The 12,760-nt window shown below is 37.8% G+C and overlaps 1 protein-coding gene across 1 annotated transcript in view; it reads left to right on the top strand.

Annotated features, from left to right (window-relative positions):
• LOC128527421 (ryanodine receptor 1-like) overlaps positions 1–12,760 on the top strand; it is a 92,247-nt gene that overhangs the window by 45,808 nt on the left and 33,679 nt on the right. The window contains exons 57-72 of the mRNA XM_053499754.1: positions 11–88; positions 185–260; positions 1,139–1,262; positions 1,373–1,488; positions 1,600–1,667; positions 1,766–1,887; positions 2,262–2,311; positions 3,788–3,848; positions 4,346–4,472; positions 4,592–4,700; positions 4,815–4,896; positions 5,033–5,163; positions 6,200–6,520; positions 6,721–6,961; positions 8,576–8,663; positions 8,790–8,882. Coding sequence (XP_053355729.1) covers positions 11–88; positions 185–260; positions 1,139–1,262; positions 1,373–1,488; positions 1,600–1,667; positions 1,766–1,887; positions 2,262–2,311; positions 3,788–3,848; positions 4,346–4,472; positions 4,592–4,700; positions 4,815–4,896; positions 5,033–5,163; positions 6,200–6,520; positions 6,721–6,961; positions 8,576–8,663; positions 8,790–8,882 — 1,887 coding nt within the window. The remainder of the gene's footprint in view (positions 1–10; positions 89–184; positions 261–1,138; positions 1,263–1,372; positions 1,489–1,599; positions 1,668–1,765; positions 1,888–2,261; positions 2,312–3,787; positions 3,849–4,345; positions 4,473–4,591; positions 4,701–4,814; positions 4,897–5,032; positions 5,164–6,199; positions 6,521–6,720; positions 6,962–8,575; positions 8,664–8,789; positions 8,883–12,760) is intronic.

The raw sequence follows: 12,760 nt of genomic DNA, 5'->3' as shown, positions 1-12,760 counted from the left end.
GTCCCTGCAGGCTACTTATGATCCTAGTCAGGGATACTCACCCCAGCCTGTGGATTTAACTACCATGGCTTTGTCCAGAGAGCTGCAGGTATTTAAAGCAATCAGATCATTATGTGTCCACAGGAAAATTGTTAAGGAGTTTCACAAAACAACTATGTTTCTCTCTGTATGCCTTCATCTCTAGTCTATGGCAGAGCAACTGGCTGAAAATTATCACAACACCTGGGGCAGAAAGAAGAAGATGGAACTCCAGGCCAAAGGTAAGATCTGGAGTCTGTTAGTGAGAGAAATGAGAAATCTGTAAATGATGGGAAATCTCATGTAGGATTCATTTGCAACACCAACTTTCACGACTGAATTTGGAGGCTGGACCAATAATCTTGAACTGGATTTTCTGATATCTTTTTTTCATAGCCAGCTTTGATACTTTTCAGCAATTTGTGCCAAATTGTGCTTTTGTATGTCATTGCACCAGGCAGGATGGCCTTTGGTCCTCACAGGAATAAGTGATCATTGGGTTACCATAATTTTGTAACATTTTTTTTTTTCTTGGGCTTCCCTTTTATCCTAGCGGTTGCCACATCAGATCAATTGATCTACAAAGAGGTGTTGTAATTATCCAGCACATGTTTTAGGCTGGATACCTTTCCTGTCCCACCCCGCTAGTTAACCAGGCTTGGGTCCAGAACTGTATGCAGTGCTTGGGTTTACTGAAGCCTAGTACTAAGGGTATTGCCAAAAACCCGACCCAGTAGTGTCAGGGCTCACACGCTGAGTCCTCAGGTCAGCAACTGCCTGAGGCTCCACCCTGCCAATCCTGTCACCAGTTTACTCGTATATACTTGATAATTATTGTTACTGTATTTAATTCACCTTTGTTCTAGCTGATGGGTGTATTTGTAATTACTATAACCACAGGTTTTACCTAAATAATATCATACCTAAAAATTTATATGATATGAGTGCCTAATTTTTTAAGGTAGTTTGGAGAAAATGTGTGTTTCTTAGTTAGCATACACAAATTAAGTAAAAGTAATTTTACGTTGGAAGATTTAAGTTATATTTGTGAGAATTAGCCTAACAAATTCCCAACCCATATTGATCAAATCATGCTGCTCATAACACTGTGCTGGTGTAGGTGGTGGTACCCATCCTCTGCTTGTCCCTTATGACACATTGACGGCTAAGGAGAAAGCCCGTGACAGGGAAAAAGCTCAAGACCTGCTTAAATTCCTCCAGTTTGAAGGATATGCTGTTACTAGGTACTGTATAGTATAAAACAAAGTTGTTTCTGTTGTGCAATTTTTTAATAGTCATTAAAATATTTGTCCCTTAATGTTTTACCTCATTTGACTATACAAATTTTGTGCAGGGGCTTGAAAGACATGGAGCAGGAGATCTCTTCCATCGAGAAACGGTTCGCTTACGGCTTCCTCCAGAAGTTGCTGAAGTGGATGGAGATTGCTCAAGAGTTCATTGCACATCTGGGTTAGTCTCAGATAACACACGAGGTGCACACATACAGTACAGTACTTGCCTCGCTTTAATCTCTGTTGATACGGCATGTGTGTCTGTGTATTGGTGTTTATGTCAATCCAGAGGCTGTTGTGAGTAGTGGAAGGGTTGAGAAATCCCCTCACGAGCAGGAGATCAAATTCTTTGCGAAGGTGAGACAACGTCAGTCTCCTTAATTGCAAACTTCGCAGTACCATGATTGTGTCGGTTAAAGAGTTGTCTCTTTTGATTTATATTTTTCCACCTTTAGATCCTGCTGCCACTGGTTAACCAGTACTTTAAAAACCACTGTCTCTACTTCCTTTCCACTCCTGCCAAAGTTCTGGGCAGCGGTGGTCATGCCTCCAATAAGGAAAAAGAGATGATTGCCAGGTAACTCAATTTCTGACAGATAAATGCAGAGCAAAGACTGCACAAGACTGCACATTATTTTAGTTTTTTTATGTGTATTTTATGAGTATTTAGAATTATAAGCATATTTAATGGATACCCTATAAACCTATTACATGATGATGAAGATGCATTTGCTCCTTGTATTTTCTTCTTCCTCTGCTCCTTCATGTCTGAATGCCCTCTGTTTTTTCTGTCTCCTCATTGTTTTTACTGGACCATGTTAATTTTTTCCCTTCTGTTTTCATGGCTCGAACTTCAACCTCTTTCTTCTCCTCCATCCCTACTCTTTGTTTTTCTTATTCTCCCTTTTCTTTCCCCTCCTCCCCCTTTTCCTATCTTTCCTCATGCCTCAGTATCTTCTGTAAGTTGGCTGCTCTAGTGAGGCACAGAGTTTCCCTTTTTGGTAAGAAACCTGCGTGAGGGTTTAATGCCACCGGCCATCTCTCTTATCCTAATTCATACTAGCTTCCATTTTGCTTTTTCTTCCTGACCTATTTCTGATTCCTTTCTTTATAAATACCCCCTCTCCTCATTCAGACACTCCCATTGTTGCTGTGGCCTTGCTGTGATTTGCTGTGTTTCGCTTAACTCTTTGAAAGCACTTGAAGATAAAGTCAAGTTGGCATTAATAAACGTTTTATAAATATAATCTTAGACAATGAACAATGGACAACCAGCTCTGGTTTTCTTTGCAGTATTCAGCATGTGCTTTTTCATTGCAACCATTGTGACCGTAGTCATTGTTAAGCAATTACTTTAAACCGAAGCTTTATTCCATAATAATCTTACAATATATATCACCATGCTGCCCAGTTCCCCCCAATCCCTCTTATCTCTGATTTAAAAAAAATTATAATTAAGGGTGCATTGAAACCGATAACTTGATCTGGTCAAGATTGAAAAGGTTTGGTCCCGCCTGATAATATAAGCTGTAAGAGGAGACTTCTTTGCTGAACTAATGACAGACAGTATGATAATTACCTGAACATATTTCATAAGCTAAGAACACCAGTCTGCAATCCACTCTAAAAATATATTTTGTCTCTCTGCAATTAAATTTGCATTCACCGATGGCAGTGGCTGATGGTTTTCTGCTGTGTCGTCTTAATTTTGCAGTGGTTCCATGCTGTGTCGTCAAATTGTGGTCTGAGTGGGACAAGAGTAACCCACCCAGCTGCAGCTTTCATACAAAATACAAGAATGTATTTTGTATGAAATATACAAGAGCTATAACCAAACAACAAATAAATAAATAAAATAAAATAAACCCGGTATCAGCTTTTGGAAAAAGTTTAAACATTGCTATCACTATCGGCCCTGATATGAGAGGAACAATTAAACAAACCTTATCTGCAGCCGAACAGAAGCCCTTTCGTAAAGTGATTTTGCTCTTCTTTATTGTAGGCCTATTTAATCTGAGAACAAAAATATAGCTAGCTAATGCACATTTAAAATCCACCTGTTTAAAGAATGTTGATGGACATGCACGTATGTGCAGATTGTGAACAATTTTTGAAATGAAGAAATAAATACCACTGACTGAATAATGCAAACGAAGTTACTCATTTTGGTAACAGTATCGATGTGTGCTCGTTCTCAATCAAAATTAATAAATAAATAAATAAAATAAAAACAACAATAAGAACAATAATAATACATTTTATAGTGCATGAACATATTGTCACAAATGCTTCCTACTAATCTGCAAGTTAGTGTTTTGTGAGAAACGCCCTGACACACTAACTGTAACACTTGTCTCGATTTGAGATGTGATTAAGTAAACAGTAAATAAAGCTGCGCTGGATACAAACTTCTTAATGTAAGCGCTGCTAATGGACCCTATGCATTTGATTTCTTTTATGGCATGTGTTTTGTACAGGAACTGATGCTTCAGCAGTAGTAAACTGCTTACACATCCTGTCTCGTTCACTGGATGCCAGGTAAAGTTGAAATAAATTTGTATACTTTAAGTTATTTCTGTAAGCCACTACTTAACCAATTTTTGTTGACTTATATTATTATTATTATTATATATTTTTTTTGTTTTTAAATTCATAATAATAATAATAATAATAATAATAATAATAATGAAGCCACTAACGTTTAAGGAAACAATACCTAGAATTATTTCATGTCCATTTAATGTAAAAACAGAATGGTTAAAAATAACGTAACTAAGGTTTATTTAAAGCTAAAAACTTTTATTTCTATATTTTGGTACACATAAAATTGTGTGTAGCTTCCAAGCTAATTTATATAATTTATATTGCTATATAATCTCCAATAGCCTGATCACAAAATTATGTTGACATGTAAATTATGCTGTAAATAAATTTGAGGTAAATCTATCTTTCTTGAATAATTGAATAGAAAATTGTTAAGCAACAAAATATAACCTGACAATGAGAAGCACTGAACTAACTTAATGTCTTTGCAGAACTGTGATGAAATCTGGCCCAGAGATTGTAAAAGCAGGCCTGCGTTCATTCTTTGAGAGTGCTGCTGATGACATTGAGAAGATGGTGGAGAATCTTAAACTTGGCAAGGTTTCCACCAAAAATCAGGTAAGATGCCAGAAGAGACGTCCTCTATATTAAGTTATTGCAGCTACAGTAAATCTTAGATAACCTGTAAAACACAACACTGATCTGTCTCAGTATGCATATTCTTCTGTTCTCCAAAGGTTAAAGGTGTGTCCCAAAATATTAACTACACTACCGTGGCTCTACTACCAGTGCTCACATCACTCTTTGACCACATTGCGCAACACCAGTTTGGTGATGACGTCATCTGTAAGTTTGTAGCCAATCATATGATTCATGATGCATTCAATATTTTATTGTAATTAAAGAAGGAAAATCTTCATCAAAATTCATATTAACCTGTCTACTATATTTTTTTTCCAGTGGATGATTTGCAGATATCCTGCTATCGTCTTATGTGCAGTATCTACTCAGTCGGTACAGTTAAGACCCCTCATGCTGAAAAGTGGGTGAAATCTCCTTTTACCTTTAAGTCAAAGAAATAATATTTAATTAGCATTTTTATCCATCACTCAAGTAGCATGATGTTTGTGTATATATATGCATGTACTGTATTAAGCATTAAAATGTGGATTTTCCAGGTTAAGGCCCGCTCTTGGTGAGTGTCTGGCTCATTTGGCTGCTGCCATGCCTGTAGCCTATCTAGAGCCTCAGCTCAATGAGTTCAATGCATACTCAGTCTACACAACAAAAACACCAAGAGAGAGAGCCAGTGAGTAGTGGATCAATCCCTTGTCTTTTACTATACAGTTTTTGTGCATTGTGATATTTGGAAAGGTGCTAAACATACAAAAATGGGTTGTTTTCACAATTGCCATACCATGATTTAGTTTTTTTTAAATATGGAAAATTAAAAATTGTTATAAGTATGATGGCAGGTCAGTGCTGGAACAGCCATCTAACAGGCTGCCATGTTGGACTGTAAAATGATAGTGTTACATTAAATGATTTCATGCCATATATTCTGAAACACATAGTTGTCTTCATGGAGATCCTAAACAAACACAAGCTATAATTTTGCCATTATTTACCCAATAATTGAAAAAGTTTCTACAAACTTCAACAATAATATGGAAAATGGTTAGTAACAAAACATTGTGTATAACAGGGTAGATCTGGCCCTTTGGAGTATGACACCACAGGGCCCCTGCTGTGGTGACTGGGATGTTAACTATGGGTTCTGTGGGTTCTGTGGGTTGCGAGGGGGTGCATGCATGGATTGGACTTGTTTGTCTGGTGCATTCCATGGATACTTGGTCAGATTGAGATCTGGGGAATTAGTTGGCTGGCGACGCCCCACATGTGGCAGGTTCTGGTGCAAAGGGTGCATTTACATCCTGGGCAACATTAACTTTTTTTTAGTAATCTGTGCTACATTGCCTTTTTGTGGGATCAACCCCATTTGGTCCCTGTAGGCATAGATGAACTTGGGTGCCCTTGATTCTGTCACCAGTTTAATGGTATATAATTGATAATCAATGTTAATCAATTTACCTGGTGGTAAAGATTGATGTATATTGTGAAGGTGAAACCTGCTTGGATATAATGCATTCATCACAAATTGATTCATAATGAGGGTGCTTAATTCTAAGCATAAGTACAAGTAAATATTAATGATCTGGAAAATGTAGTCGAATTGACTTGAAACTTGACTTATAGACTTTACTGTAGCTAAAAATGCAAAAATAGAGAGTAAAATGTTTATACAGTGGACCTACAGTATATCCCATCTGTACTTGTACCTTTAGTCCTGGGACTTCCGAGTCAGGTGGAAGAGTTGTGCTTGGACATCCCAGAGCTGGACGTGCTAATGAAAGAGATTAGTGACCTGGCAGAGTCTGGAGCTCGTTACACAGAGATGCCGCATGTGATCGAGATCACGCTGCCGATGCTGTGTAACTACCTCCCGCGCTGGTGGGAAAGAGGGCCTGAGAACTTCCCAGAGCAGATGGGCCAAGTCTGCACTGAGGTCACTTCTGAACACCTCAACCAGCTACTAGGCAGCATCATGAAGATAGTGGTCAACAACCTGGGAATTGATGAGGCCTCCTGGATGAAGAGATTGGCTGGTTAGTATGCTGTCTCTCATTAACATGGAATTGCTAACAAACCATATATATATTTATATAATATATGATGAATATTATGCATCCTAAAAAAATTGTTTTGGATATGATTTTATTTTAGTGCAACATTATTTTTTTGCATCTGAACAAAATAAAAGTCACAAAGGTTACATGTTAATTTTTTTTTTTTTTTTCTTACTTAGTTTTTGCCCAGCCCATCGTTAGCAGGGCCAAGCCGGAGATGCTAAAGTCTCACTTTATCCCCACTATGGAGAAATTGAAGAAACGCTCAGGGAAGGTAGTAGCTGAGGAGGAGCAGTTACGTATGGAGGGAAAGACAGAGGTCGACAGTGAAGAAGGCACAATCCGAGATGAGTTTGCTGTACTCTGCAGGGATCTGTACGCCCTCTATCCACTGCTCATCCGCTATGTGGACAACAACAGGTGCTGGGCAATGAGCGTCTGTACAAATCGCGGATTTGAATTGCATCTTACGGTTGTTGCAGTACAATGTTACAGTTGCATGGTTAGCAGCAGTGTATTATCAGATGGTTATCTCAGCTCTGACTATTAATCTCCATTCTTAAGCAGCAGCTAAAGTTAACAAAGAAAAACATTGCACTAAAACTACTATACATTTATAACAGTGATGCATGCTGCTTTATTTGACTTTGCATTCCACATTTTCCCTGAATCACCCTTTCTGATCAATCCTGACAATGTAAAAAAAGAAATATGTATATATAAATATATACTATCGTTCAAAAGTTTGGGGTTACTTGCAAATTTCTTTGTTTTTGTTTAGTGATTTACAGCACCTCAGATTAAAGGCGTTATGAAGTCTTTACAGAGCAGAAGTAGCAGAAAGTTAGAAAGTGTAGAAAGTGACCCCAAACATTTGAACAGTAGTATATATATATACACTTACTAGGAACACCTGTTTAATTTCTCATTAATGCAATTATCTAATCAACCAATCACATGGCCCAATCACATTGCTTCAATGCATTTAGGGGTGTGGTCCTGGTCAAGACAATCTCCTGAACTCCAAACCGAATGTCAGAATGGGAAAGAAAGGTGATTTAAGTGATTTTGAGTTGTTGGTCCCAGACAGTTACTGGGATTTTCACGCACAACCATTTCTAGGGTTTACAAAAAATGGTGTAAAAAGGGAAAAACATCCAGTGTGCGGCAGTCCTGTGGGTGAAAATGCCTTGTTGATGCTAGAGGTCAGAGGAGAATGGGGCGACTGATTCAAGCTGATAGAAGAGCAACTTTGACTGAAATAACCACTTGTTACAACCGAGGTATGCAGCAAAGCATTTGTGAAGCCACAACACGCACAACCTTAAGGCGGATGGGCTACAACAGCAGAAGAACCCACCGGGTACCACTCATCTCCACTACAAATAGGAAAAAGAGGCTACAATTTGATGTTTTCTTGGCAAACTTTAGGCCCCTTAGTGCCAATTGGGCATCGTTTAAATGCCATGGGCTACCTGAGCATTGTTTCTGACCATGTCCATCCCTTTATGACCACCATGTACCCATCCTCTGATGGCTACTTCCAGCAGGATAATGCACCATGTCACAAATCTCGAATCATTTTAAATTGGTTTCTTGAACATGACAATGAGTTCACTGTACTAAAATGACCTTTTGGTGAAACTATTGGCTGTATAGGCTCGACACTTAAATAAGGCTTCATCTTGACATCACTATTGTAGGAATGGCATACTGTAAGTGCAGATTATAACGTGAGTGTAGATGGTGACAACAAGAGGGATAAACCTGATACCTTAAAATCTATAATAATAATAATAATAATAATAATAATAATAATAATAATAATAATAATATCATACTGAACCAGGTACCATTGAGCGTAGTTATATTTTATGCTGAATATTGTGCCGTATTTTTAGAAGGACATAAAATAGAGTATTACATTTAAATCAAAACAACAGTATAGACAGTTTTCACAGAAAAAAAATATATAATGTAAGTGAGTGACACCTACAGTAGATGTAACTTCCTGTCTTTTGTTTTTTGTTTAAGGGCGAGATGGCTAACGTGCCCTGATTCTGATGCTGAAGACCTGTTCAGGATGGTGGGAGAAGTTTTCATCTTCTGGTCGAAATCTCATGTGAGTCTACATACTAATCTTTAATTACAGTATATCTTGCTTTACTTTTAATCATTATCGTGTTTGAAATAATCATTCACTGTAAAATGCAACCTACACTTGTTTGTTCCTATCTCAACTTTCCAGAACTTTAAGCGTGAGGAGCAGAACTTTGTGGTGATGAATGAGATTAATAACATGTCTTTCCTTACGGCTGACAGCAAGAGCAAGATGAGCAAGGTGAGGTGTCATCTAACAGCATAACTGGTAATATTATCCTTAATAGAGTTGGACATGATGATATTTTTACTTTGGTAAAATATGTGAGAGAACGTGTTTCTATTTATTTATTTTTTATCTCGATTTGCTTCTCTTGCATTTAATTATTTTTTATAGGCAGAAAATAAGATATAATGTACAGTACATATTTCACAAATATATACAGTACAATGCCTTGCATAAATATGCCCTCCTCAAATAATAAGGGAGGTGTTTGAGGACAATAAAATCAGCAAAATTATTTTATATATCTATAATAAATTAAAGAAATGGAAACACATGCGTTACTGCAAGAGACTGCAAAGTAACTAAAGATACATTTTAAAAACGCTTGTTTATGTAGCAACCTCAGCAGCGACCTCATTTCCCCTTTCATCTATTTCAACCACTCAGCTTTTACAAATATACAGACACATGGTCAAAAAATAAATAAAAATGGTTAGTCAGAAACACAGAAAATAAAGTGTTTTGCAAATGTATTCATGCTTCTTAAACTTTTCCACATTTTGTGACGTTACAACCACAAAATAGAATTAAAATGCAATTATATGTCACATGTACCTTACAGCACAGTGAAATTATTATTTTTTGCTTATCCCAGTTAAGAAGCTGGGTTCAGAGCATAGGGTCAGCGTGGATACAGCATCCCTGGAGCAGATAGGGTTAAGGCCTTGCTTAAGGGCTCAACCAGTGTCAGCTTGGCGGTGCTGGGGCTCGAACCCCCAACCTTCCATTTAGAAATCCAAATGAACTACATTTATATCTGTGGTTGTAAAATTATAAAATTTGGAATGATTCTTGGGGTACAGTATGAATATTTTTGCAAGACAGTGTAACTCTTAGTAGTAACTGTACAGCAAAATTCACAGTATTAAATTAATACCCAGAGTGTTTCTGTATTACCAAATGGTCACAAATGCACTCTAAATGTATTAATCCGACACTGGGGATTGTGCAACATAAGTGTGTGCCAGTGCCAAGACGTAGTGAGTGATAAGATTAAACTAAGTTGGAGATTGGAGACTTAATGGCCATACCAGTTTGCCAATGTGGATTTAGCGTGTTTAAGGTTCACGCTAATTAGAAAATACTATAAATTTTAAACACCTTGCAGTTGGTCATTATACGTATTATAGAATACACACAAGATATAGGCCTGAACCTATGGGCAAAGAAGGCCATCCACCACATATCAGTTTAAAGGTAGTCAGAGGAAAGCTAAGAGGCTAAAGCTATTGGGGTGTGCCATACTTATGCAAGGCACCATACTGTACATTAGCTATTGCATAAGTCCTATTTTTAAGCTAAACTAAATTTTGTTATATACTATATAATTGTATATACAATTAGAGTGTGATAATGACCTTTCCTCATAGCATTTACCCCTAATTTTTTAATACTGTTCTCCCGCTCATCTCAGAAACGTATGTATTTTGTGTATGTTGTAAAACATACAGTAGCTAAAAACCAAGAGGTTGCTCTTTTGTCGTTACCTTCTTGCTTTATTCTAAGGAAAATCTTGTTGGTAATCAGCAGCAGTATTTTCTGTTCTTGTCTTTGTTGTATTTTTGGTATTTTTGCTGTTTTTCTTTTCATCTTTTGCATATTTTCAATACAAACGGAGCCAAGATTGTAACAATGAATTCTGTATGTGTGTGCGTTCTGTCCTGGTGTGGACGCCGGGTTCTCTAGGCTGGGGATGGAGAGGTCAGACCACATTTCTGCACGAAAAAAAATGCTGTGCTGTTTCGCATGGCAACACATTGCCGAGGCTTTCTATCAAACTCGCACACACGCACTGGCACAGCAGGAAAAAAAACACCCACACACATACTCTTATTAAAAATACACAGTGGTTTAGACTTTTTTTTAGCCAACCAGTTATCTTAAGCATGTCCTTCAGCTGTGGACAAATGCTTCATGTATTTTACAGTAAATGCCACATTTTAAGAAATAATTCGTTGCCAGTGTGTGTGTGTGAGCAGGCATTTGAAAAATCAACATTTGATGAAAGTTCTCAGCTCTTCTTTGCAGGAACAGGATCATGGCACTCTATTCAGCTGCTCATTTGCTGCTGGGTTTGAGTCCCATTGCCCTGCTGATGAGTTTGATGGGTTTGCAACCTGCTGGATCTTGTTTGATGCAAATCATTGCAGTTTACCTTTTCTTCTCATTCTTTACAAAACAAAGAATCTTTTCCTCTTGCATTTTCTTGTTTGTCAACTAGGTGGTGAAGCTTTCTTGCAGGGTTCTCTGTTAATCACATTATCTTTTTAGGTACTTTTTAATACAAATATACAGTACAGTATCATTGCCCTTCATTTAAATAGTCATAGATTAAAATAATATACACTGATCAGCCAAAACATTAACACCATTGCCAGGGTAATTGAATAACAATTGAGTGAACTGGTCTTATGGGCACTTAAGGCCCATCACACCCACGGGGAGCAAAGGCTAGACTCTTTTGTCTGATCGCTCAGAAAAGTCAATGCAGCACAACCAGTAAAAAGTGACCAGTGGCCACAATAGAAATACACCAGTATACCCAGGGCACCACAGCCTGCCATGCATGGGCCTCAGCAGTCAATGTTTTTTAAAGTTATGTCTGATCAGTGTTCATATATTAAAAGTGTGGCATCATGAAAAATGTGGGTATTTTGTGGAGGGGGTGGGCATGACTTTATAATTTTATCCCCTTTTCCATCTGGTACTGACCCCCTTCATTCTAATTCATACAACTTCGAAATTACCCTATTCTATTACAATGACATACAGTACGGCAGATTTAGGTAACAGTGCACCTGGTACCTATACTGTACCTGTATCAAAGTCTTACACAACCACATCTTAAACCATATTATGTGTCATATGCTGTCATGGGTGGTTATGAGCATGACATGTTTGTTAGTTCCTTATATATTTGGACAGTTAAATACCGCATTTTTATTTTTTCAGCCACAATTTTTATAAGCTTAAGAAAAATAATTAGTATAATGATGTAGGAGTTGCAGCACTTTTAATGAATGGTCCCCTCATTTTTATAAAAGCAAAATAACTAGGTATTATTATTATTATTATTACTTCATTTTAATTCTATGGAATTTTATTTGTATAGCGCTTTTAACAATTGACATTGTCGCAAAGCAGCTTTACACAATCAAAATAATTATTTAAGTTTGTATAAAATATGAATGTTAATGAATCAAAATGATAAGATTGTCCCTGATGAGCAAGCCGAGGACGACGGCAACAGTGGCAAGGAAAAACTCCCTGAGATGGCAGTCGGAAGAAACCTTGGGAGGAACCAGCGTCAACAGGGAACCCATCCTCATTCGGGTGATACAGATAGCAGGCCTTGTTCTGCATCATACTGTGTGAGAATGGAAGTCCAGTATAACAGGAGATGTGTTAAAGTTAAAATGGAGTCCAGTTCATTCCTGGAGGCTCAGGTGCAATAGACTGTAGGAAACTCCAGTCCTGAACTATTAAGCAAGTGAAGTCACAAGTCCTCAGAAAACAGCTGTTTGCATCAGCGAGAACAGGACCATCTTTGCGGAAAAGTGGAACCGTTTCCAGTCACCACACACATCCCAGGCCGACCACACGGGCATCCATGAGACAAGATCTCCAACCAGAAGCAGGACACCAGGATGCGTCAGACAGGTCCAGGGGGCAGAGGCGGTCTGGATCACCGGCAGCTTAAAAGTGACATGTATAGCTCGACAGAGAGACAAGTACAGGGAAAAAGAGAAAGGGAGAGAGAGAGGAGAAATGAAAGGAGAGAGCAGAAAAAAAGGAGAGATAGATTGTGACCATACCTAACTGCTAACAATGTA

Source organism: Clarias gariepinus, chromosome 7 (genome assembly GCF_024256425.1).
Source record: "Clarias gariepinus isolate MV-2021 ecotype Netherlands chromosome 7, CGAR_prim_01v2, whole genome shotgun sequence".
Lineage (NCBI taxonomy): Eukaryota > Metazoa > Chordata > Actinopteri > Siluriformes > Clariidae > Clarias > Clarias gariepinus.
This window is presented reverse-complemented; position numbering and strand designations above follow the sequence as displayed.